At 39.7% G+C, this 27,681-nt stretch overlaps 1 protein-coding gene across 8 annotated transcripts in view; it reads left to right on the top strand.

Annotated features, from left to right (window-relative positions):
• Positions 1-454: 454 nt before the first annotated feature.
• The window catches only part of tlk2 (tousled like kinase 2), a 34,032-nt gene continuing 6,805 nt past the window's right edge, over positions 455-27,681 (top strand). The window contains exons 1-15 of one of the 8 annotated variants that reach the window (XM_012952577.3): positions 455-1,104; positions 9,150-9,235; positions 9,758-9,829; positions 11,391-11,460; positions 13,444-13,487; positions 15,869-15,970; positions 16,526-16,621; positions 19,391-19,483; positions 22,650-22,760; positions 23,559-23,695; positions 25,429-25,581; positions 25,686-25,752; positions 25,846-25,943; positions 26,713-26,794; positions 26,933-27,024. In XM_012952577.3, coding sequence (XP_012808031.1) covers positions 9,155-9,235; positions 9,758-9,829; positions 11,391-11,460; positions 13,444-13,487; positions 15,869-15,970; positions 16,526-16,621; positions 19,391-19,483; positions 22,650-22,760; positions 23,559-23,695; positions 25,429-25,581; positions 25,686-25,752; positions 25,846-25,943; positions 26,713-26,794; positions 26,933-27,024 — 1,298 coding nt within the window. In that variant the 5' untranslated portion in view covers positions 455-1,104; positions 9,150-9,154. 8 annotated transcript variants of the gene reach the window in all.

The raw sequence follows: 27,681 nt of genomic DNA, 5'->3' as shown, positions 1-27,681 counted from the left end.
CATCCTTTGTTGTGTTTACAGGAACGGGTTTTATTAATTAGTATAAGATGCACAAGCAAGTTTAGACTGTCTACACGTGTCTGCAAGTGAGGTTTTCAAGCAGCACTTGTCTGCTTGCTTCTGATTGGCCCAATTTCTGCAAAAGTAAGGCAATGACAGTGGGCCATTCTGCTGGCCACACCCACAGTACCCAATCAGCACCATTCCCTGCCTGCAGACCCGCCCTTCCTGAGTGGGTGGGGCCGGCAACTCACACGTGCTGTATCTCGGCCACTCATTACTCTCTTCTTCCTATATTTTGAGTTCTCGCGAAACGAGGCTTCGCAGCGTCCCGCCCCTGTCTCTCCTGGGTCCAATCGCAAACCGGTTTCCTAGCTTTACTTTTAGGGTGGGGCGTAATGTTCTTATCACGTGATCCCTGTTGGCCAATGGTATAGTGCGTTTCATAACTCCCTGCGAGGCGGGAAAGTTTGCGCGGTCCCGCCCCTTTACACCCCTTGCGCGCCACCTGCTTGGGTAGACTTGGCGCGGTTCTTTTTTTACCTCTCGTGAACGCGCAATTGCCCTCGCCCCCCCCCTTTCTTTCACTGAATCTCGCGAGAAAACCAGCGGTTTCACTATCGTGTTTACACTAATTAAACCCATTACCCCCGATAATCCGAACCGAGCCGATCCGGGTTAAGTCGGGCGGGTGGTTCCGGAGCGGGCCTGGGCCCGTAAGAGCAGAAAATTCTCTAACGTCTCCCGCCCTCCCACAGTTTGACTTATATTCCCAACATTTCGGTGGTTTTTGAGGTAAAAAAATCAAAATAATCGATCCCCTCACTTAAAAAAATATTATAATCCCCATCACCCCCCTGGGAAGGGGGGAACAACCACTGGGGGGCGCCTTCCCCCTCCCGCCCCATCTATGACAGGCGAGCCGGCGCCAGGAGGGTGGGGCGCGGGGTTCCGCGCTTAGGAAAGCTCGGGGATTTGCGGCCTAGTGGTGTGAAGCTTGGGAGCCGAGCAGCGAGAGGAAGGAGCGCCATCACCATCCCCCCCGAGGGGACGAGGCACGAAAGTCTCCCCAAGACCCGGGGGCCGATCCACTGAGGGAGAGAGGTAATATCATCTCGGGGAAAGAGGGAGGGCCGCGGGCATCCTATACACACCCAGGGCCTACACCCGAGCATCCTGCAGCCCCTTCTAACTCCCAGCATCCTCTTCTAACTCCCAGCATCCCCTTTATAACTCCCAGCATCCCCTTTATAACTCCCAGCATCCCCTTTATAACTCCCAGCATCCCCTTTATAACTCCCAGCATCCCCCTTATAACTCCCAGCATCCCCTTTATAACTCCCAGCATCCCCTTTATAACTCCCAGCATCCCCTTTATAACTCCCAGCATCCCTTTATAACTCCCAGCATCCCCCTTATAACTCCCAGCATTCCCTTTATAACTCCCAGCATCCCCTTATAACTCCCAGCATCCCCTTTATAACTCCCAGCATCCCCTTATAACTCCCAGCATCCCCTTTATAACTCCCAGCATCCCTTTATAACTCCCAGCATCCCCTTTATAACTCCCAGCATCCCCTTTATAACTCCCAGCATCCCTTTATAACTCCCAGCATCCCCTTCTAACTCCCAGCATCCCTTTATAACTCCCAGCATCCCTTTATAACTCCCAGCATCCCCTTCTAACTCCCAGCATCCCTTTATAACTCCCAGCATCCCTTTATAACTCCCAGCATCCCTTTTATAACTCCCAGCATCCCTTTTATAACTCCCAGCATCCCTTTTATAACTCCCAGCATCCCTTTATAACTCCCAGCATCCCTTTTATAACTCCCAGCATCCCTTTTATAACTCCCAGCATCCCCTTTATAACTCCCAGCATCCCCTTTATAACTCCCAGCATCCCCTTTATAACTCCCAGCATCCCCCTTATAACTCCCAGCATCCCCTTTCCTTTGCGTTCAGGGTATTTGCTCTGCCCCCCAACATCAGAGGGGTTCCTTGACAGTACCTATAGGTAAAAGTACCCTAGGCGTGATACCTAAAAGTTAGTGACTGTTAGTGACTGTTTCTAGTATGAGAAATAGGGATTTTCAGGCTGCAGCCCACTAGTTATTGCTGAACTGCAACTTTCCACTTTGGACTGCTGTAAGTTTTGCATCTTAGACACTTCCTATCTATAAAACTACCCTCCCCAACCCAGGAGTCAGTCCCTGCCCCAGTGGAGCTTACAATCCAAGGTCCCTATCACATTCCCATCAGTCCCTGCCCCAGTGGAGCTTACAATCCAAGGTCCCTATCACATTCCTATGTATGTATGTATGTATATCTTTATTTATAAAGCGCTACTTATGTACGCAGCGCTGTACAGTAGAATTCATTAATACAGACAGGGGGGTTAAAGATAATGGATAAATACAAAGTACAACAATAAATACAAATAAATACAAGGTACAGTTGCAATAAGAGTCAGAAACACAAGATGAAGGAGGTCCCTGCCCCGTAGAGCTTACAATCTATATGGGAGGGTAACTAACAGACACAAATAGGCAAATATAAGTGCTATAGGTCACAGTGGGTGACATTACAGTATAAGTGCCAGTTTATCAGTCCCTGCCCCAGTGAGCTTACAATCTAAGGTCCCTATCACATTCCTATCAGTCCCTGCCCCAGTGGAGCTTACAATCCAAGGTCCCTATCACATTCCCATCAGTCCCTGCCCCAGTGAGCTTACAATCTAAGGTCCCTATCACATTCCCATCAGTCCCTGCCCCAGTGGAGCTTACAATCTAAGGTCCCTATCACATTCCCATTAGTCCCTGGCCCATTGGAACTTACAATCCAAGGTCCCTATCACATTCCCATTAGTCCCTGGCCTATTGGAGCTTACAATCCAGGGTCCCTATCAAATTCCCATCAATTCCTGCCCCAGTAAGATTACATGCATATATGGGTACGGTCAGTTTTATCAGGAGACCATTTAAGCTGCCTGTCGGTGTTTGGAGTGTGGGAGAGGAAACCCACATAGACAAAGGAAGCTAGTGCCTTGGCTCTTGAATTAAATGTAGGACCCCAGCACTGCAAGGTAGTCATGGTAGCCGCTGTGCTGTCTATTCATCACTACAGAGCATATTTAATGTTCATCCCAAACTTTGTTAATGTAAAGCAGGGGTGTCCAGACTTTGTCACTCTCTGATCTACTCTTGCCACCTAGCCTCCGTCAATAGATCTACCATAGTTAAAATAGTGTGTCTATCATTTTGCGTAATAAGAAAAAGTATCAATCGATGTTTAACAAATACACATAGCAATATAGAAATGCAGTCCCAAATTTACATTTAATGCCCACATAACATTATTCAAGTGCCAACTTCAATGTGAAAGGATTGTAGTAATTTTTACTTCCCTTCTTCATTGCCACTTTGTAGTCTGCACTCAGAAACATACAGTATATAAAGTAGGAACAAATATATACAGTGGCCCAGTGGGGACAATCTTCTATATTGGGATGAAACTACAAAGACAGATGGCTTGAGCAGCCACACTCAAGGCAACTTCCGCGATTTCGGAAATTTGCGGCGCCGCATATGCCATCCCACCGGCGATTTACATTCAAGCCAGTGGGATGGTATATAGGGGAGATTTGTCGAGGACGACTAATCCCCCGTCTATAGCTGGCCATACACGTGGCGATCTGACGATGTTTCGTGCGACCATCGGTAGAATTATAATTGTTTCTACCTCCATATCTGACTATTCAGCCCTGAATGTCAGTGGAGGGTGGGAACAATCTTTTGGGTGACTCGTTATTGCTACGTGTATGGCCACCTTTAGTGTGATGAATCATCCAGTTGTTCGTATAGCCTGTACCATTGCTTGCCATTGTCAGGTTCTTTTGTGGTCAGTTTGATTCCTGTTGTCAACACCACTCTGTTATCTGTGTAGCTTAGCTTATAAAATATAAAGGATGAGGCCACATAATATTGTTTGGACATAGAATTCCTTCACTGTATATATAGGTATAGGATCTATCATCCAAAATACGATATTGTCTGGTTGAAGCTAGGAAAACTGTGAGTAGCTGCCAGTTTGGCCTTGCAAACAGTTGGACAATGGATAAATGTAATTGTTGATGAAGAAAATTTTCAAACCTGCTCGATTGTTTTTCAGATAAAAAATCACTAGATGGTCTATTGTTCGGTGCCCACCAACCTTATGATTATTTGACAGATTTGTTGGATTGCACTAAAATTGGCCATTAGAGAAAGATAAATCTTAACGTGTATAGCCACCGTTAGTCTGCAAAAATAATAAACAGTAAATAAAGCCAATAGGACTGTTTTACCACATATATGGATTCATGCAACTTCAAGTACAGTTTTATTATTACTAAGAAAAAGGGAGTCTTTTTCAAATTTTAAAATTATTTGCTTATAATGGATAATTCGGCACTCTCTGGATCATGGGTTTCTGGATAATTGACCCCATACCTGTATACAGTTTGTCTGTGAGTGAGCATATATAAAGAATGATGCTGCAGCACTCATTCACCTTTTTCACCTTTGCAAATGGAAGTGCCACAGCATCATTCTTTATATATGTTCTGTTACCCCTGGAAAGGGTTTTAGCTGCTTGAGCACCCATCCAACAAGTATAAGCTAAGGTGGTTGTTGCTCTCTTGATGACTGTCTGTGAATGAGCATGGCTGGCTCATAGTATTTTTTTTTAAACTGCAGTCTATTGATAGTTGCTAAATAGTGAAGATGATTTTTCAGAATGTCACTACTGAGGTTAAAGCTGTGGCACTTGAGGTGGCATTACTCTGGGTAATTGAAAGCTCCCTTATGTAATTTACAAGGTTGATTTTTTAGTGTTTTACAGACTATTTTGGGATGTTTTCCAGTGTGACTAGTTATAGATTGGCACTCATAAGTTAACCATATGTTTGGTTTTAAGAGTTATTTCACCATCTTTTTGTACAGCATTTCACCAATTAAAGCAGGTCCAGATACAATCATTGTAACATATACAAAAGGACTGCATACTATTCATATCTGGAAGGCTTTATAGACTGTAAGAATGCATCCATAGACCTTTTGACCAATGTATTGATTTTTTTTACCACACATTGACATAAACTTATAGCTCAGATCTACTAACATATCATAGAAAATCAGTGGATGTTGGCTATTTTTTCTTTTCGCCAATAGTTTTTTTTCAAGATGTCACCTGACTGCATGGAATGCTGGGATTCAATTTAATTAGAGATGCACCGAATCCAATTTTTCGGCTTTGGCCGAACCCCCGAATCGACCGTAAGGGATTCTGCAGAATACCGAACTGAATCCGAATTTGGAAGTGTTACATGTAAGCGGATTTGATTTGGCCGAATACCAAACCGAATCCTGGATTCGGTGCATCCCTAGATTAAATTACTGCTAATATTTGAGAATCATTTTTCCTCATAAATTTGATTGAAATTAACACATTTGGGATTTTTAAAATACAGCCAGATTCTAGATTAGTTTATTAATCAGCACAGTGGAGATTACTCAAGATTATGCCAGATAATTAAACTGAACCACACAATATTTGAGTGCCCTTTGTTTTCCATTGGATGTGCAGTTAGATTCCATATCCTCATGTGCATAAGGCTTTTAAATCAGAGAGGGTGGCAAAGGTATGCAGTGAAGGAGAGAGCCCTACCATAAAGGCCAAAACACTAAATTCATGTGCTTGCTTTTAGAAACTTGTGCAATCTTTTGAGGTGGGGTGGCATGTAATTTTTATTCTTGTGGGCCCATAAACAAAATATATTGTGAACGCATGTTGCCAGCTAATTTGGCATGGAACTGGCTGGCAGATGAGTGGTTGAAACACTTATTTTGTCATGTTGCTTTGATGTACCCCAGAAAGTACATTTCTTAGTTTATTCAAAACTGCACTTACAGTAAGAAATGTACTTTCTGGGGTACATCAAAGGAACTGAGGTTTTGCCATGACAGGGGCAATATACACCTGAGAACACTTTGCTATGTAACTATGAAAGTTAGTGTAAAAAATAAAACGTTTGCAAAAAATGTATATTGCCTATTCTTTTAACTAAAAAAAAAAAAAATTTTTGCAATTATAAATGCTAATGGAAATCTTTTTGTTTTTCATACTCTCGCCCTTTCCCACTGCAAGCTGGGTAATTTGTTCAAAGGGAGATAATGAGTGCTGTATAAACAGACCCTAAGCTTGTGGCCTTTATTAGCCTTTGACCTATAAGGAGCAGCTCATTATACAGAGACCTGCGTACTGCTAATTAGAGGGATGAACATTAGTAACTGCATATAAATCTGTTCGCCGCCCTAAATAAGCCACAGATCAACCTCCGCATTGGAGGTTTGATCACCCTATTCATTATTACATCAAAAGTGCTTGTTATGAGAGATGTAAACCCAAAAATAAAACTTTTGCCAAATAATAGAAAATGACGATTAAAATACAATTTGAATTGAAAGTGCTGCTAGGTTAAACAATGTAGCAAAAGTCAGCTTTGCATGCTTCTTCCTGGATCTTTTAATTAGCTTGTTTGTCCTACATTGTTTAAAAAGTCAAAACCACCAGGGCAGAAAAGGATACATTGTACTTCAAGTATATTGAAAAGTTGCTTAGAATTGAATTTTCTTTTGCCAACATTTTATTTTTGGATTTACATCCACTTTAATCACCTATATATTATCATCTTTCATACAGCCCTTCTAGCCATTCATGTAGAGTATAAGGAGCCGCTCTGGTCTGGGGCCACGCTCCTGCCTTTTGGCATTTAGCCTGCTTCCATTTTAATGTTCTTGTTTACTTCTTTAAATCACTACCTGCACCGTGTGAAACCTCATACATACGAGCATGGATATTTAATTTATATTAGTGCAGCACAACTGAGCAAGTGGACTTGTGTGGAAGGACAGATATTACAGAGAGGAAGAAAAGTAGCCAGGATCCAGGGCTGGCTATAAGTTTCCCTCACTTCTCTTTGGTAGCAGCTGTTAGGCAGAGGTAAAATGGAGTCTGCTCCTGGAGAGAGACAGCAAAACAATATAGTCACAGCTCAGGGTAGTGAAGGGGGGGGGGGGAGAGAAAGAACTTATTCACATATTCCCTAATAGGAATGCGAGGAGGAAAGCAGTGCATGTGAAATAAATGAAATGTGTGCATTTTCACATGTGGTTTCCGCTGTCAAAAAAAGAGGCTTTGTCCACATTGATTTACAGTTAAAGGTGGGGGGAGGTGCTAATCATGGAGGGCTCTTGCCATAGTCACACTGAGGGTTGAGCCCTTTTTTATTATTCTGTGTGATATAGATGTGAGGCTTTGTGCCAGTGTGGCAGCATGCAGTCTGATAGAGACGGCATAAGGTAGTCCCCTCTCCCTCAATCCTCCAATTCCGTTACAGGATTCAATTTAGTCTGTGTAGTAAGTGCCAATTTTGTAACAAAGGCCAAATACATTGTCTTAAACCATTTTGTACATTTTTAGTTTTTTTTTAGTTTTTTTTTTTTTTACAGTTTTTTAATAAAGGTGTCAATTGTAAAAGGAATTTTCTTGGGGGCCTTGCTGTGCTTAATTATTTTATCTACCAGACATTGTGAGCAAAAATGTAGAGTCATGCAGCTTAGTTGGGATCAAGGTCAAGGTGTTATTTTACTTTTATAGAAAAAGTAAGTCATTTTGAAAAATTAGAATTTGCTTAAAATGGACTCTGTGTGAAATGGCCTTCTAGTGATTTGAAGCTTTTTGGATGACTGATTTCTGAATAAGGCATTCCATACCTGTATTTTATAATAGAAAATGTAGTTCCTTGCCTCATGCCCCATTAATGTTGATAAAGCAATTTTCTTTTCCTAACTTGAGCTAAATCCTTGTTTCCATCTAGTTCAGGGTTGTATAATTTCTGCTCTTGTGCTTTGTTTCTGCTTTATATTTCACTTATTTGACCTCTGTTGTTATTATGCCCACTTGCTGCAGTACTAAGCATGCTGTAACGTAATAGTGTATTAGGCATTCATTTTCTAACTATAACTTTGTAGTGAAATAAAAGCAGATTATAAGTAAGGGGCTGGGAATTTATTTCCTCAATCAATTTTGTACATCTGAATGTATATCTGAATTCCTGCTAAATTGGTAAATCTGAGGGTTAACAATTTACTACTATGTTTAATAAATTAATTTGAAAGTGTCTTCAGTTTTTAAACAGAAATTCAGAGTGGCCCCCCACATAGGTCCCAGGTTACTATCAGGTTGCTGGCTGATGGTGGTCCTGTCAGCTGAGTCAAATTTTCCCAGCTGCTAAGGCCACTGGCACATGGGTGTTTTGACTAAAACAGTCATTAATACCCTGTTACTGAAAAACAGCACTTTGTGGGTGCCAGCAGTCTGCTATATAGGCAGATACCAGCTGAGACGATTGCTGTTGAACCCACCATGGGTAGTTTGGGGGGAAAGCATACCATCCTATATACATTGGCAGCACAACACATGAGGCTACAGGGACATGAGGGAGTCACATTGATGCCTAGTGGGGCAGTCTGTCATACTGACAGGTTAAGGGAAATTAGTGTAAAGTTTTGGGGACTAGCATGCCAACACGCTGTTCACCACCTGACTGCCCAGCATGTCTGAATATACCCGCATATGTTTATTTCATTTAAATCACTCTAAATCATTGTTCTAGTGCAACTGGCTCCTGTTTTCCTAACATCCATACTGGGATAAACTAGGTTGAGGAGGGGAGCAGGTTGCACATTTAAAATTGGTTGTGGAGTGAGGAAGACCTTGGCAAATTTTAAAGTAGAAGAAAGTACTGATCTTAAATCAAGGTCAAGTTAGGAAGTACATAGAAGGGCAAATGCCATGTTAATTGACAACACAGCTCCTACTGAAACATTTTCTGGTATTTAAGTGTTCTAGCATGTATGTTTATGCTCTTAAAAAGATGCCTTCTTCTGTACCTTATTTCTGACTGTGCGTGCCTTATTGCTTCCATAAAAACATTTCTTAATCAGTTTTGGGTATTTCCTTTGTTTTCAAAATGTGTGTGAAACTGTCTTAATAATAATGTGTATTGCACTCACAATAAATAGTGTTCTCTATTTATGTCTTTACAGTGGAAATGATGGAAGAGTTGCATAGTCTGGATCCAAGGCGCCAGGAATTGTTGGAAGCACGGTTCACAGGGGTAGGTGTTGCAAAGGTAGGTATGATGTTCTAGTTGCCAGTAGATGCCAGAGTTTGAAACCACGTTTTAGCTGAGTGGATTTCCTAACTGTGATCAGAATCTTCCCAGTAAGACAAAGGGTATTTTAACTTTTGTTGGCTGAGTAAGTAAGGAGAGACAAACTTGATAGTAAAAGTCTAACTTATTTCCATGTAGACAGGCCTTCACAGAGTTTGTTCCTTTATGCAGCTGTCTTGTTTCTTCTGACGTTGGAGTTGTAAACATTGTACTTTCCTTGAGTCTAGTTTATCCTAATAATTTTTCTAACTTATTAAAAGCTGAATTTGTATATGTTTATAGTGTATATTTTGTGTGTGTATATATAAATATATATATATATCATTGTCTAGCTTGCTCTTTTAGGCTTTGTGCACTTAGTATAGTACAGTTCTTATCCATTGGACTTTGAGTTGCATGTAATGATGTTTAACATAGACCCAATAGTACCATTGTTATTGTAATTATTATTATTACAGCTTTTCTTGCTTTACTTTAAAGGCTCCTTTAAACAGTGAATCCTCCAACCAAAGTCTTTGCAGTTTGGGTTCTCTGAGTGACAAAGAACTTGAGGTGAGCAATTCTATGTCCTGATATTGTTTTTCTTTTCTACTGTGCTTGATTTGAATTCCTAGAAGATTTGGGTTGGCATTAACTTAAGGTTAATGATATTATTGGGCTGCACACAAGGAAATTTGTCACCAACAGGGAATCTAGGCTACCCGAGGGTGACACATCTCCTGAAAATTCTTTTACCTTACCTAACATTGGTATCTGCAGTACTCATATGGGCCACTGCTAGAGTCACAGTTTACAATACAGCCTAGAAATAGTAATTTATTATAGGGTTTGTTTGTTTTTTTGAGGTACAGTGTTTAGTATTGTTGCTTTGCAGGTCTAAGCTTTTGCTTTTTATATACCCAGGTAAGTGATCTGTGGGAGCTTATGTGCTCCCTGTATAGTTTAATGTACCAGGGGCTGCACAGAAAAAAACGCAGTGGTAGTTTAGTTGATACTGACCTTTCTCTCTGCCTATTTCAGAGGCTGGGAGATTAGAATGTAAGGCCCTTTTTATAATTTTTGGTTCATAGGTGTGTTATCTTTAACTTTCTTGCCAGTCAGGTCAATTAAGTAGTTATATCTTGTTTATTTATAAAGGTATAAATATTATTGCCATGTCTTTCCATAAATGGTTGGATTTCTGTCCTCATTGCCTTTGTTACTTTTTTGCAAAGACAGGTTGATCATTTCATTCTAGTATAATCGCAGTAATAAGCTGTTTAGTTCCTGTGCGCCTGCTACTTCAGGGGTAGGGATGGTAGTCATTAACCTTTTATGAAAGATATGGTTCCTGGCTGCAAAATACTTGCCAGTTAGTAACAGTTTCATTTGGTATCTGTGATAAAAATTCATTTTTTATGCCAAATGTAGTGTTATAAGCAAAGAGGCTTACAGGGAATCTGAGCACATGAATGCTCTTTTTAGTCTGGCAATTACTTTTTCCTCCATTTTTTTTTTATTTAAACCAATGCTGTCCTACTTCTGTAGTACTGAGGGCCAGAATCCTCCCCTGTGGATAGCACAGCAACCCCCAACATATAACTACACACCTTAGGGACCATATAATGACTATTTCCAAATGCTAAAAAATCCCAGAACAAACCCCTGCCAGGTTCACCTCCCACAGGCAGCATACGGCAGAGTATGGCGCACACAGGCAGCATAGGGCAAGCAGTACATAAAGTGACACAATACTGGCACTGCTCCTACAGTCTGTCTGAGGGGTGAAAAATGTGGGGGCTTAAAGTCTGAGCCTGAGTTGTGAACAATGCAGAGACTAAAAGGTGTGAACAGTACAGGGGATTACAAGTTTAAACAATACAGTGTTTTACAGCCTGAATCTGAGATGTGAGCAATGCAGGGGGTCAGTTAATCTCAGTACTGATACAATTTAAATCTTACACAAAGGTAAGCAGTCACAGCAGCCAAACAGGAGGGGATCCCAAACTGTTTGATTCAGACTTCTTATAGCACTTAGTTTTCCTACCTCCCTTTGATATTTCAGTTGTTTTCCTTCCCTGGTAGGACAGAAGTGCACTTTACTGTGTCATTTTAAAAGGTCTCTCTTTAGCAGACTCCTGAGAAGAAGCAGAATGATCAGAGGAATCGGAAGAGAAAAGCAGATCCATATGAAACTAGCCAAGGTAATTCATTTTTACTATGTTCCTGATTTATCTTAACTTTTTTTTTGTAAGCTAAAGACTTGTTACATCTTAGTGGTCGATTAGTAAACTAAGCAACATTCGTGTTTTTATTTTCCTGTCCCCCTGACTTTGTAAACTAAGGATTAAACTAAATGGGCATTAAATGTAATTAACCAGGGAGAGAGGGACTAGAAATAAGAGAAAGCAAGAAAAAACATCAAATGCATTTTATTCAGAGATACCTTGGTTAACATAAGTGGTTATATAATTAATTAAATGGTAAGTAACTGAAAATGGTATCCCTCACAAACGAAGAGTTACATTTTTAGCAGTTTCTATTAAATATTTGCATAGTAGAGTTTTCATGTGTTGTATATTTTAAAAGGCTTTTAATGTGTCATTGTTAAATGATTAATTATTGCTGTGTTTAAGTCTATTGCAGTGTTTATACACTAGGATTCAAAAATTTCACATGATTAAATCACAAATAATGTAGAAATAATAAAGCAAATAAACGTATTGTACGTAAATGTATTTGTAAGGAATTACATAGATAGTATAGATCATGAAGTGTATTTATATCCTGTAGTAATATCTGTGTTTTTATCTATTATAGTGTTAAAATTCTAGATTATTAAAATGTCTTTTAGCATTGCACTTTTGCAAAATTTATTTTTTTATATAGCAGGGCATATTGTGTCATATGCTTTCACCATGTACTGCTATATAATGGCTCATGGCTTCAGGCACAGTTATGAGTTATGTTGGACAGGATGACCCACTAGTTAGCAGTCTGAGAGGTCTCATAAGGACTTTATATGCAGAATTACAGTTTGTGATGTCTTAAAGGAACAGTAACACCAAAAAATGAAAGAGCTTTAAAGTAATAAAAATATAATGCACTGTTGCCCTGCACTGGTAAAACTGGAGTGTTTGCTACAGTAACACTACTATAATTTATATAATAAGCTGCTGTGTAGCCACGGGGGCAGCCATTCAAGCTGGAAAAAAGGAGAAAAGGCACAGGTTACATAGCAGATAACAGATAAGTTCTGTAGAATACAATAGTGTTTTATCTGTTATCTGCTATGTGCCTGTGCCTTTTCTCCTTTGAATGGCTGCCTCCATGGCTACATAGCAGCTTATCTATATAAATTATAGTAGACTTTCTGAAGTAAACACACAACTTTTACCAGTGCAGGGCAGCAGCACATTATAACTTAGTTACTTTTATACACTTTCATTTTTTGGTGTTACTGTTCCTTTAATAACAAGCTATTTTAGACAATACACTGTCTCCTCATATATAGCATGGAATCTGAAGTAGGAGTATTGCGTACTTATAGTGCACACTTGTTACAGATAGGAACCCATTACCATCTGAGCAGTGAATTAATAAATCAATAACAGCTTACTTTGTGATTTAATATGATTGATCTTTAAAGGAACAGTAACATTAAAAAATGAAAGTGTATAAAAGTAATTACAGTATAATGTACTGTTGCCCTGCGCTGGTACAACTGGTGTGTTTGCCTCTGAAAGACTACTATAGTTTTTTTAAACAAAGCTGCTGTGTAGCCATGGGGGCAGCCATTCAAAGGAGAAAAGGCAGAGGTTACCTAGCAGATAACAGATAATTCTTTTGCTATATACTGTGTGTCTTTTCTCCTTTTTCCAGCTTGCATGGCTGCCCCTGTGGCTACACCGCTGCTTATCTAACTAAACTATAGTAGCCTTTCTGTAGCCAACACACCAGTTTTACTAGTGGAGGGCAACACCACATTATATTTTAATTGCTTTAAGACACCTTAATGTTTTGGTGTTACTGTTCCTTTTAGGGTGCCTTATCATGTGAACAGTCAAGAATGCATCAGCTCCCTGCACTAAATGTGTTCTTAGGGCAGAAGGCAAATAGGAAGCACATTTAACATCCTGCAAGTAGATTTTGTTTGGTATATTCTTAAAATGTTCTAATTTTTTCAGGGAAGAACACTCCAAGAGGACATAAAATTAGTGATTATTTTGAGGTAAGCATCTTGCATCTCTTAGTTGCGTTTTCTTAATCTTGGTTTGAATTGGGCACCTGGTTAGCAGAGTGTCTCCCCTTAAAATATGGTGGTGGTTGTTCGCTTAAAGTAGAACTAAAGCCTAAATAAAGAAGTAGGGTAGAAATGCTACACATTACGACTTGGGCTTCTGCATCATCCCAGGGCAACCACAGCCCTTTAGCAGGGAGTATCTGTGCCTCCAAAGATGCCCCAGGAGCCCCCCATCTTCTTTTCTGCTGATTCACTGCGCATGCTCTGCTGCTTTCAGTTACCGACCTTAGGAACTGACTCACAATATTGTGTATATACAGAATATTACTGCCACAAAATAAGGCTGATTAATTCAGATTCTTAGTATGTGGCAGCTCTGAAACCAGTGCACTCTGCTTCAGAATTTAACAATCAGCTCTGCGGCATCCGCTTCTATGAATGGCAAACCTGAATTTTTGCTTGATAATTTGTGATGACCTCTAAGCTTAACTTCTTAATACACTGAGCATGTGCAGTGTCACTGACACTCCTAACAGTATCAAAAATGGGGGGCTTCCTGTTGACCACTTTAAAGTCCGTGGTCATTACTATTGTATAGATGGACCTTTTAGCTGCTTCAATAAGTTCAGTATATAAAATATGGCATTTATAACCATGTTCATTTTAGAGTGTGGTTCGCCTTTAACATCTATTATTTTAACAGCTTTATAAGCACCTTCAGGCACATGGTTTGAATCTTTACCTGGTGAAGCTGTAAAACAGAATGGATGAATGATGTGAGGGTGAACACTTAAAAACTAAAATACAGTTGCTAGACTCCATTATCAAAAAAGATGTTTCTTCTGGGCATCCACACAATAAGCTTCATTTCTCCTGCCTTGAAATTCACCACTTAGTGATTTAGTTGAAGATGTTTCAAAAGAAGGGGCAGCCAAGCCCTGTTGCATCCCGTTACAACATGGCTGGTCTTCATAAAGTTTTCATTGATACTACAGAAGCTAGACTACCTTGTGTCAGAGGGTAGAGATTAATCCATTCCAAGAGTCGGCACCAGAGGCTGCCATAACTGGCCTAGTGCAGACTTAAGGATGCAGGGGGAGGTGTATTACCTTCTGTCTAGGCTATACAGTACACTTTATCTTCTGTGCTTTAGAACTACATATTTAAAGGAGACATATTGGATAAATGGGAAAAACCCTAATTTTGTAGGCAATTATGAATAATATACGGTGCTGGTTTCCCTTTGGGCTAAACATTAACCCTATCTGTAACAATGGCCCCTTTATTGGAGCTCCCTATAGATCCTCTCGCTTCTCTGTCCGAGTTTGAAATGGAGAGTGGGCGTGTCCTAACGGTCCCTGCCAGAAGCACAGTAGGAGGGGGAGAGCCAATCACAGCCCTGCAGTCACACAAGCACAGACAGGCTTCAGTTCCCTATCAGGTCAGCCTAGCTGCTGATTGGTTCCTATTCTACAGTGCAGGGTACGGAGGGCCGCCGGCTCCACAGCTCATCCAGAGAATTCAGCCAGCAGGAAGTGGCACGGATGGGCGGGGCTAGTGGGGTTTTGGTGGAATTTCTCAATAAATCAGCCTGAAACACAACTTTTTAAGCACAATCCTTCTATATCTAGGGGAGTATAATTCCCTGGTACATCTCCTTTAAGCATATTGGGTCAATGTCTTGCAGGGTTTTGGGCAGCTAGTTAGCATTTATGTGCTTTTATTTTACACTATGGGAAATAGATTTTTAGTTGCAATGTAATTTAAAAGGCACGTATTGAAACCATGTCCTGCATGACTAATTAGCAGTTCATTTATGAACATGCTACTACCTGCAGTGGTTTCTGTGCAACATTGCAGTGTACATCTAACTAAATTACTGTTCAGCCATGTATAATGTGTTTTAATGTGTTTCCAGTTTTAAAGAGGTGAAGTAGAAACCCTATGTTGAGTAGACCATTACAGCATAAAATCCAGATACTGTTCTTGAGTGTCCTCAATGTTTTTCTCAGTCAGGTAGTGGAAGTGAAAACGGTTATTAAATTAAGCTTGGATTACTATTAGGCCAGGCACTTTTTTTTTTTTAATATATAAAATTGGCTGTGCTCTGATTCTTAACTGATGTTTTTCAGGCACTTGCACATCTCCATTTGGTGTTTTTTGAGTGATTTGTGATGTTTCAATTACAAACTCTATTGCAACTAATAAAATGGAATAACAGCAGGTTAGCAGTACAGTGCAAACCTAATACTTGGCAGACTTGGTACTACACACTGAGCCATTGAGAAACACTGGTTCAGTTGTTTGCTTGATGCTGTTGTTTTACATAATAGTTGTTATTCCAAGTATTTTGTCTTTTATTTGTACAGTTTGCTTGTGGAAGTGGACCGGGGACAAGCCCAGGCAGAAGTGTTCCACCTGTAGCCCGATCCTCACCACAACATTCCTTATCAAACCCATTACCTTTACCGGTATGGCTTCTCTTTTTTTGGTGTTGTAAATAAATTTATCACTTTGTCCACTGTTTATGCACTTTAGTACAAATGCATCCATGTTGTACCTTTGCATAGCCAGCATAAGACTCTGTGGTTTATTATTGTTAATATTATTGGAAATACAAATCTTTTAATGGAAATTAAACAATGTTCTCAAATCTCAGTGGTTGTAGCCATCTCTCGGTCCAAATTAAACAATATTCAAAAAACAATTTTATTTTACTAAAGGGTTGATAGAACACCTTATGGTATATTACAACATATAAAGGTGGCCATATACATGCTGATAAAGCTGCTGACTCATTCCCTCTTATTGAGATGGCCCTCTTATTGGCCTGTGTATGGGGCTCTCCAAACAGCCTGCGTGAGGTTAGCTTGTCTTTGGCTTCCATAGATTACTTTGTTCGGCAGCTTTTTTCATGGTTTTATTTTCCATTTCTACTTTTTCTCTCCTAACACCTGCAATGTTTTGTCTAGCATTAATTAATAGATCATTAATTAATATTTTGCATGGGATTTTTATTCTTGTAGAGTCAGCAATGCAGCCCTCCTTCTACTGCACCAGTGAACCCAGAGCATTCCTGCGCGTCCTTTAAACATATTTCCGTCCAGCACAGGTGCACACAGGTGAGAGGATTGCCAGGCAACAAAAGTAAATAACAACATTTTGGTTAGAGAATGTCTAGAGGACAATAAATGTATGCCTGTCCCTTCTAAACCTTATTAACTTGTGAGTATAATGAAACATTATTTAAAAACACATAGTATTGATAGCAAATGTGTTTGGTTACACGTATAAGGTCTGCCTCGTTATTTGACCTTTTTGCTGTGCTGTCACTAGGGGCCTCCAACAGATGGGCTATTTAAATCAGTAAAAATGCAGTTTTGGTCTATTACTGGTGCAGCACAAAAGCAAGACCTTTTAATGTAAGTAGAAAGGTTGTACAGGTATGGATTCTCTTATCTGGAAACACTATCTACAAAACCTAAAAGCGCTGAGATTCTTTTAAACACACCATTGGGTTCTTATTGTATACCAGTTAATAAAATGCTCAGCGCTGAAACATGATCTTCAACAAACAAACCTCCAATATCCAGTTAGTGAATTGCAGCTTCCTGAATCATCCCCTCTGTGATGTAGTCCTAATCTGATATAAATGTATTAAACATACAAGGAAGCGCATTTAATAAAAACTATGTAGTGTAGAAAGTTAATACAAATTGTGTGTTGGTATAAATTGAAGTGAAAAGTGACTGATAAAATCCTCTTATAGTGATTTGTGCACTTGTATTTACCACACACCCAGTAAGTCAGCCTACTCACCAGACATAGATCAATATTAAGCCAAATGGAAAGAAATGGTGGCGCATGTGGTCCTGCAGCGATGTCAAAATATTCCATTGATTCACAGGTTGGACATAGAATATACAAGCCAGTATATAGTGTAGCAGATAATAATAAGTGCGTATAAAACATTCAATTAAGGTATAGCATATAGACAAATACTGTATATACTCGAGTATAAGCCTAGATTTTCAGCACCCAAAATGTGCTGAAAAAGTCACCCTCGGCTTATACTCGAGTCGGGTGCCATGTGTCCCTCCAGAATAGAACCCTCTGTCCTTTGTGTGCAAATTAGGCCACCCGCAACCAGACCCTCCAGTGCCCTGGCCCACTCCCACTAGCAATATTTATTTCCCCTTACGTGTCCTCCGGGATCGGGACTGCCGCCAGTTTGCCAATGTGCAATGAGCATGGGGTAGTATTCATATTGTTTTTGTTGACCCTCTTCTCCACTTACAGAGCTGGTTTACTGTTTTTCTTTGAAATAAATATTTAAAAACATAAACCCCACTGATGCCTCAATTAAGGTAATTTTATTGGTATTTATTTTGATTATTGAAACTTAGCTGCTGCATTTCCCCCCCCCAGGCTTATACTCGAGTCAATAAGTTTTTCCAGTTTTCCAGGTAAAATTAGGTACCTCGGCTTATATTCGGATCGGCTTATACTCGAGTATATACGGTAGATGGGTCCAATTCAGTCCAACGCATTTCACGTGGTTATAAGCCAGACTTCCTCAGGGACATCCTAAATATTCCCTGATCTATGCATTATATTAAGGACATTTTGTAAGATAAAATTCATCACTCGTTTTGAGTTTAGCATCCCTTATGTTTTGACTTTACATTATTGGGCTTTTGAAATCTGAGGTTGTTTTTCAAAACAAAATACAATTCGACATTACACTTACGGTAATTTACATTGCACTTCATTTTTTTTTTTTATAGATTAACTTTTTTTATTGTTTTAACAACATACATAGAGACAATAAAACAAAAAAGGAAGACAAAAAAAAAAATAGGGAATGGAGATTATGTATAATTGATTACAGTATTGCGGTAGCATATTAAACATGTTACAGTTCTGTTATAGCAAAAGTAGTATAATAAAATTGGTTCGGTTGGCATGACGAAGATCTCAATTGTACAGCGTCGGTCCATTCAATTATATCATACTAGGTCTTGCATGTAGTGCGGATGTTTTGGGTAAGTGACTGTTGCATGAAAGGTCTAATTAGGAATTTAAGGTCATCTGTGTGTGCAGATTGGGGTGCTGCATTTTATGTCAAGGAGCCTTGTCCACCTAGGCCTGCCTCCCACCATGGGCTCCAAATTTTCTCAAATTTCTTTTTGGAACCTCTGGCTATCAAAGTTAGTTTAATGAGTGGCAAGACTTGATTTACCAGGGTAATCCAGTTTTGAACTGTAGGAGGTTCAGGTCCCATCCAAGCCATTGCAATAGTTTTCCTCGCGTAGTATAGGAGTGTTCTATATCTGGTTCTAGCGTGGTTGGTAGTTATTAATTCATCCAGTATTCCCAGTATACACACCTGGGGTGTCAGAATTTTGGGGAATTCTAGTTTATCTGCTAGGACACATATAACTTCGGACCAGAATTTGGCTACGTGCGGGCACGACCAGGCCATGTGTAAGAAATTTGCCTCCTCCATTTCACATCTATGGCATCGTGCATTGGGGTTGCGTCCCATGGACCTCAATCGTATGGGCGTGAGATAGAATTGGTGCAGCCATTTAAATTGGACAAGTTTATCTCTTACTGAAAATAAGTAGTAATACCCTCTATCTGTTGCTTCATTGCACTTCATTTTTAATGTATCATTGGGTATTCTGTGAAATCCTAAAGAACTTTTTTTCTTTATATCTGGAATTTCTGTGATTATATTTTTGATTAACTTTGCTTCAGATTCTATTTTTTTCCCATTTCAGTTAACACGTTGTCAATTTTGAATTGAAGATGTATACACCTCCTGATGTATTAGTATCTGTTAATGATTTTAAAAAGTAATGAGACTTTTAATTTCACATTTTTAGTCTGACCTCACAATGGATAAGATATCTGCTCTTGAAAACAGCAAAAGTTCCGACCTTGAAAAAAAGGAGGGAAGAATAGATGATTTATTAAGGGTATGTATTCATTTTCGTTCCTGGTTATAACACTGATTCGACCAAAGCTTAATGCCACTTTTCCTCATTAGTCAAAAAGTCCTGTTCTGTTTTGTTTTTCTATTGTGTACTTTGAGGGTAGGAAATAGACTTTTATACCTGTACTGGCACTTCACCATATATTTGAAAAAAATATAAGACGGAGCACTGTGCCTTCTCAGATTAAAAATGATTCTTTATTGATTCCATGATTAAAAGCAGAACAAGAGGTCTAGCTTAACGCGTTTCGTGACTACATGTCACTTCCTCAGAAGCCATACACATGACCTAAAGCACCCATATTTAAATAGAACCATGCATCACACCCACTAATCCAATTAGGGGTTAACCCCTTCATGGTCCCCCAGTAATAAAACCATATGTATAGGTCAGCAGGTAAATAGTACAAAAAGTACAAAAAATATATAATAAATACTTTATAAATACAAAAAATCTCTTTAACCAGGCCTCACCCAGCGAAGGCTATACCCACAGCCCACACCAAGCACCTTAGCCATATAAAAGAGATGAAAGTGGAATGAGAAAGTCAAACAAACAAAATTTAATTGTTTCAGGGCAAAAACAATTCGCCCTAATCATGGTACATTAGTGGTAAACATCATGGAACAATCAAGCTACCATGCTCATGATAGTGGTATATGTAATGGTATCTGCCAGAGATTAGAAGTAGCATGAGACCTCCCATTCCCGATTTAGGCCCCCATATTGTTCAGTGGTTTTAAGGGAGTAGATCCAGAACACCTCCCTCTCCGATAACTTTCTATCCAGATCACCCATCCTAGCACTACTCCTAGGTTTGTCTATGATCTGGAAAAATATCCGACCACATTTGTCATGTTCTTCCACCACATGTTTGGCTATCGCCGACTTGAAATCACATCTGTCAATCGCTGACAGGTGTTCCAAAAACCTTTTACCAGCACTCCTAATCGTCTTCCCCACGTATTGGGCACCGCACTCACATGTCGCCAGATATATGATGCCCTTTGAACGACAATTAAAATACTGTGGGATATGATATATTTTACTCGTATAAGTGCAGGTAAAGGTTTTGGACACTTGTATGTTACTGCAGGCCTTACACCTATTCCTACCGCATCTATACATGCCTTTATTGCACAACCATGCAGTCCCTTGTACGCTCCCTCTTGTGGTGTATAGACTTTTGGATACCCACGAAGCGATGTTCCTGGCTCTCCGAAAGGAGAAAAAGGGCTTATGTGCCAGGATATCATACAGCACTGGATCCTGTAAAAGTATACCCCAATGCTTATTGACACTCCTCTGAATGTCATACACTCCCCGTCCATAGGTAGTGCAAAATCTTAGATTATTTCTGGGATGCCGTTTAGGATCCCTACCTATTTTACTGGGATTCAAAAGGTCTGATCTGTTAGTGGCTACAGCCCTCTCGTAAGCCCTTTTAATAACCACTGTTTTATAGCCCCTCTGGACAAATCTGTCCCATAGCAACATGGCCTGTTCCTGGAAGGCATCCCATGTGGAGCAAATTCGGCGAATGCGCAAGAACTGTCCCACTGGGATGCCCTCTATACATGTCCTAGGGTGGCCACTATCAGCATGTAAAAGTGTGTTACGTGTTATAGGCTTACGATACAGATCAGTGGTTACTACATCATCCTTAATGGAGAAAGTCACATCCAAAAAAGGTATCCTTGTCAGATCTGTTTCATAAGTAAAAGTAATACCCTGTACAGCTTTATTACAATAATCAATGAAGGATAGCAATGAAAATGCATCTCCATCCCATATTCCTATACAATCATCAATATAGCGATAAAAGCACATGATCTGGCTGCGGAATGGGTTTCGATCCCCAAAGACGTGGAGCCTCTCCCACCAACCCATGAATAGGTTGGCATAAGTGGGGGCAAATGAAGCTCCCATCGCGGCCCCACGTCTCTGGAGAAAGAACTTCCCATCAAAAAGAAAATAGTTGGTATATAAAAGGAAATGTACTGATTGTAAAATAAAATCCCTCTGTTCTGGGGGAAAACCCCCTTCCTGATCCAGCCAAAATTGGATAGCATGCAAGCCAGCCCCATGATCGATAGACGAATATAAAGCTGTAACGTCCATGGAAAACCACCTGTAGGTTGGCTTCCATTTCAGGTCAACTAGCTTATTGATACACATAGTGGTGTCCTTTAAAAAGGTTGGCAATTGTAGCACCAAAGGCATTAGTAGCTTATCCACATAGCCAGATAGACCTTCATTCAAGGACCCAATGCCGGCCACTATAGGTCGACCTTTAACATCTTGCAGAGACTTATGGACCTTCGGGAGAACATGAAAAATGGGTATGGTGGGAGAGATACAGTTGAGAGACTCATATTCTTTCTTAGTTAAGACACCTATAGACATCCCTTCTAGTAATAGCTCATTCAATGATTTCTGGAACCGGATCGTTGGATCCTTATCCAATGGGACATAGGTGTCCAAATCTAATAACTGACGCATCACCTCGGCCTCATACATACCAGCATCCAAAATTACCACCGACCCACCTTTGTCTGCAGCTTTGATCACAATATCCTTATTGGCGCTCAATGACTTGAGTGCCTTAACTTCACCATATATTTGACATCTCCCTGTAGATCAGTGGTTCCTAAATTATTGGTATGGTCCTGTGGCAAACCTGGATCAGTGGCTTGAGGGTCTCGGCCTATATGCCACTTTGTGTGAAATTTGGGAACAGTTCCTAATGTCCTACATACACCTAAACCAGTCAGTTATGGTGCTGTTTGTGACGCACCAATATTTACCAATATCTAAACCTATAAGTAGGGCCCTGACCAATGGTTGGACCTTCAAGGGGTGCATAAACCAAAAAAATGATGACTAGATATCCTCTCTCTAGGGCTAGGCTATTACTCTGTTACAAATAAGTAGTGTGTGTTCTAACAATGCTTAATAAGAAGCACAGTAGGATTGGGGTAGACTACCGCATCTCGGGAAAGATATATCTGCCTAAATGTTGATTGAATGGCATCCTGCCCTTTTTTTATATAAAGGTGCTATTGTAATTGCATATACTTGTTTTTCACACTACATGTCCCCTTTTATGACTTCTTTTTTTGATTCCTGACTTTTGTCTCGTTTTTAGGTAAACTGTGACCTAAGGCGACAGATGGACGAGCAGAAGAAAATGCTGGAAAAATATAAAGAACGGTTAAACAGATGCGTGACAATGAGCAAAAAGTTGCTCATAGAGAAGGTAAACATTTACTTTAATAAGCATAAGTAACGTGAAACAGCAAATATCTGTTGCATAGATTCCTAAACATTTTCAGCTTTCCGTGCACTGTGTAGTAACTTAAAATGGTAGGCTCTGACCAAGGCTCAAAAGCTGCATTGGGCAAGAAATTTTGTATGTGGTATATAAATCTGCATTACCTGATATGATTCAGTTGTTAACTCGAGAGCCAGAGGATCAGATTTTCCTTTACATAAAGCCATCACATTTCCACAGAATTATTTTCAATTCCCATCAGTCTATGCTCCAGTGCAGCTTACAGTGTAAAGTCCCTTTAGACAGTTAGACAACACAGTGGGGTTAATTATGTCTGAAGCCAATTAACCTGTTAGTTTTGGTCCCAAATATGTAACCTTACATTTATCAGCACTAATCTGCTGCTTAGCCAGATTGCAAGATTGTATAGATCCTGCTGCAAACAATGCCACATACTGTATGAACTTAATTGGCCTGCATAGTTTGTCTCCCCAAACACCAATACATTGCTTACTATACCCAGCCCCAAATCATTAGTGAATAAATTGTAGAGCCAATACAGAACCCTGTGGCAATCCAATAATAATTTATTTTTTAAAGTATGTACCACTGACACATGCTTTTGCCAATTTTCTATCTATATACAAATTGCATTAACAGGACCAACAGAACTTAGTTTAGAAAGCAGTTGTTTATGCAGAACTGTGTTTAACTTAGTTGTAAGCACTGGTGAGAGCAAATTTTTTTAAGCTTTCTGCAAACAACTTTAAATTCTCTTTCCAGTCTAAACAGGAGAAAATGGCTTGTCGGGATAAAAGCATGCAGGATCGCCTGCGCCTGGGACACTTTACTACTGTCCGACATGGGGCCTCTTTCACTGAGCAGTGGACAGATGGTTATGCCTTCCAGAACCTTATCAAGTAAGAAATAGTCTGCATGCAGTGTTTGTACTTACTGTGATTACAGCACTTACAGTGCAATGATCTTAAACTACTGCATTTTTTACATGCATAAACTTCTGTCATTGATTTACATGATAAACGTCTGATTTTTATATACCACAGGGCGAAGCTCACCTTCACAAAATATGTATAATATGTATTAGCAAAGAGAGCTTTTCATGTTTTTTTCTTTCTAATGTCATCTAAACTGTCAAAACCCACCACAGTCTAAAAATAATTTCACTTTACCAGTGGATGGTATTCAGAAGACAGTCAGGAATCTCTCAGATATGATATGATAAGTCCACAGTTAAGTGTCTGGGAGCTTCACCCTTTTCTGACACATCTTAACCTTCCAGATCCAAAATCTCACTGTATGTATTTATCAAGGCCATGTCTGCTATTATGTGCTGTTGGAGGTGCCCACTGTGAAATTGCTCTTCTGAAAGCTTAGAGATACTGACATCAGAAATAAAACCTTCTTATAAATCATAACATTGTTTTTGCATGCCATTTTTTGCCCAATGCTTTTATATTACCTACAAGGGGGCTACCATATTTGTACAGCAGTTGGCCATTAGCATTAGAAGCTATACCTGACAGGTCGAAAAGGGACAGTCAGATTTAGGAACTTTAAATTACAATTTCTTAAAAATGCAGACCTTTACTAATATTCATGCCAACCAGATCAGTAAAGGTTCCCGTGTAGTAGTCTCTCTTTATACAGCCAAAGCCTTTGACTCTGTCCAGTGGCTTTATCTCCTGAAACCTCTTTAGAACCTTACTGTTTAATGCCAGGAAATGTATTCTCATTCAATGGACGGCACATCCTCCCCCAACAATCGCCAGTTGGCTCAATTAGCTTAAAGCCCTTCTACCACTGATACAACCTACTTACACAGCAAGGGGGTGCCCTCAAAAATATGTCAAGGTATAGGGACAATGGGCTGAAACTATAGAATAGCACCATATAATCTTGTCCTTGGGAATGTGAACCTCCACCAAAAATCCTAAAGTCTTCCCCCTCCTTAGCAGAAGTTTGAACAGTACCTCGAGTAGGTTGTTACTGATTACAAAAAACAATGTATTCATAGACATGAAAATGAAAAACTCTTGTAGAACTAATGTCATAATGTTGTTGTTTTATGTTATTAATGCATGAATAAAAATCTTTGGGAAAAAAAAATGCACATCTGTCGGCAAAGAACAATTAACATGACCTATAGGTAATTTTTTATGTACTCATATTTTGAAGAGTAGGCTGCATGCAAATATGTGTTCCAAAATGTTGACATTCTCCTATAGTTCCCTCCTCTTCCAAAATTCCAAGCTTCTGAGCGTACAGTCTATATCAGTGACCCCCAGCCCCCCCCCCCAAGTGACTTGTGAGCAATATATTCTTCACCCCGCCCCCCTTTGAGGATGATACCAGGGGCCTCAAAATTTTGGCCGATCTTAAATTTCTGGCTTGGATGCAAGTTTTGGAAGCGAGACAGACTCTGCTACAGACGAGCAGTCCACATGGGGCTACCAAATAGCCAATCACAGCATTATTTTGCAGCCCCAAAAAACTCTCTTCATGCTTTTGTGGCTCACCAACAATTTATACATCCGAGTGTGCCTCACAAGTAAAATAAGTTGTGGATCCCTTGTCTCTAAGTTTGTGGCACACTTATATATTACACTAAATATATATATTTTTTTTTTCCCAGGCAACAAGAACGTATAAATACCCAAAGGGAGGAGATTGAAAGGCAAAGAAAAATGCTGGCAAAACGGAAACCACCTGCAATGGGCCAAACCCCTCCAGCCAACAATGAGCAGAAGCAAAGAAAAAACAAGACAAATGGAGCAGAGAATGAAGCGTAAGTGCTGCAGTTGTAGAGTGCTGCTGGTAGAAATATTTGCAATATTCAGTATTGTATTCTTATTATATTTTTGCCATATTATTGTATGTCTTTGTACTTAGGTTGACATTAGCAGAGTACCATGAACAGGAAGAGATCTTCAAGCTAAGATTAGGACATCTTAAAAAGGTAAGGGACATAGTCCTCTACATGTTCATGAAGACTTAGTATAATACAAAAATATTTGTGTTGCTATAATGCGTTTTAAACATCTTGTGATAGGAAGAAGCTGAAATTCAAGCAGAACTTGAACGTCTCGAGAGAGTGAGGAATTTGCACATTAGAGAGCTAAAAAGAATACACAATGAAGATAACTCACAGTAAGAGCCCAGCAGTAAAACTGTATTACCTAAGCCAATTTTATTATGCAGATATATTTATAAAGTCAAAGGAGAAGGAAAGGTAAAAACTAAGTAAGCTTTATCAGAGAGGTCTATGTAAATAGCCATAAGCACTTACAGTAATGCTGCACTGAGTTCTCTGTCAAAAGAAACAGGATTTGTTGTCTTTGTTTCCTCTCCTGCTCCCTCCTCCCTCAAGAATGCTAAGAACTCCCTCCCCCCTCCTTAGGAATGTGTGATCTGAGCCAATCAGCAGGAAGCTTCCTCATAGTCTTACAAACTGGGCATGTACATCGGTCTTAGTCTTGGTGCAGGAGTGAGGCATTATGGGAACTTTCATTATAGAGCTCAGAATTTTTTTCCCTGTGAGGCTTCTGATCATCTGAACGGGAGAAATATGGGGAGACTTAAGGTCACTATTGAGAGAACTGAAGGTATGCCTGCAGCTTGAGATTAACTCTTTACTAGCCTTTCCTTCTCCTTTAAGTATAGGACAGTGCAGGTCAGAGGTTAAAACGTATGTAACACTTACTGCTGGCAAAATATTATGTATAATACCTATATTGTAAAGTTGGACATCTTAAATGTGCAGGCTTGACTTGATTGACCATGGTTTAAAGGACCACTTGCACAAAAAGTGATCCATGGGGCTTTAGTTGGGCGGCCCTGGTTTACAAAGTTGGATAATAGTAAAAAGATACCATTAAAAAGTAGATCAATTCTTAAATGATCAAGTACTTCTTTACAGATTTAAAGACCATCCAACGCTAAATGATCGATATCTGTTGCTTCATCTTTTGGGTAGAGGAGGCTTCAGTGAAGTGTATAAGGTATGTTTTTGTTTTGCTCAAACTGATACTCTGCAGATTAAGGGAATCGCTTGTGTTCATAACTCATTTGTAGAAGGAATTTGAAAACCTGCCCTCTGTCTCTTGTCCTGACCTTTAAATTCTTTTCTTGCATTAAAGGCGTTTGACTTAACGGAGCAAAGATATGTAGCTGTGAAAATTCACCAATTAAATAAAAATTGGAGGGATGAAAAGAAGGAAAATTACCATAAGTGAGTACCAAATTTAGATTTGTTCTGCATTCTAGAATTGTTTGTGCTAGTTAATACTGTTTTTTTTTTGTTTTTTTTTTTAAACTTGATCCAATTTTTCTTCTGAATAATTTCTTTATTTTGCCGCTAGATGGAGCATGAGTTAATATATTTTAAGTAAAATCCTTGGAAAATTGGCTTGCTACATAGGTTTATTTTTAATTTATTGATATAGTGCCAACAAATTTGTGCAGCACTTTACAGAGATTGTTAGTCAGGAAGCTGGCATGCCTGGAGAAAACCCATGTAGAAATAGGAAGAGCATAGGCTGCAAAAATGACTGACTCTAGACATCTCTCCATTCTTATCATAACATGCTAGATCAGTGGTTTCCAAACTGGATCTGTCCCCTAGTGGACAGCCTGAAAGCCAGTTAGGAACAGCCCCTGTTAACTTGGCTGTACGGGTCCTGCAGGGGGCCTCTCTGATCCAATCATTGGCCCATGGCCAAACAGTTAGACAGGTTAGGCTTTCCACCTGAGTGGCCAGATTGGGCAAACGTCTACTTTTGGGCTAATTAAATATCCCAACAAGTAGATCCTTATATGATCAACTGAAAGCAGAAGAATGCATGTAAGTAATCTTGTGGCAGTGTATGGATAGCCAGGGCTCTTTGTA

Source organism: Xenopus tropicalis, chromosome 10 (assembly GCF_000004195.4).
Source record: "Xenopus tropicalis strain Nigerian chromosome 10, UCB_Xtro_10.0, whole genome shotgun sequence".
NCBI lineage: Eukaryota > Metazoa > Chordata > Amphibia > Anura > Pipidae > Xenopus > Xenopus tropicalis.
Note: the sequence above shows the minus strand (reverse complement) of the source record. Positions and strands in the feature narration are given on the sequence as shown.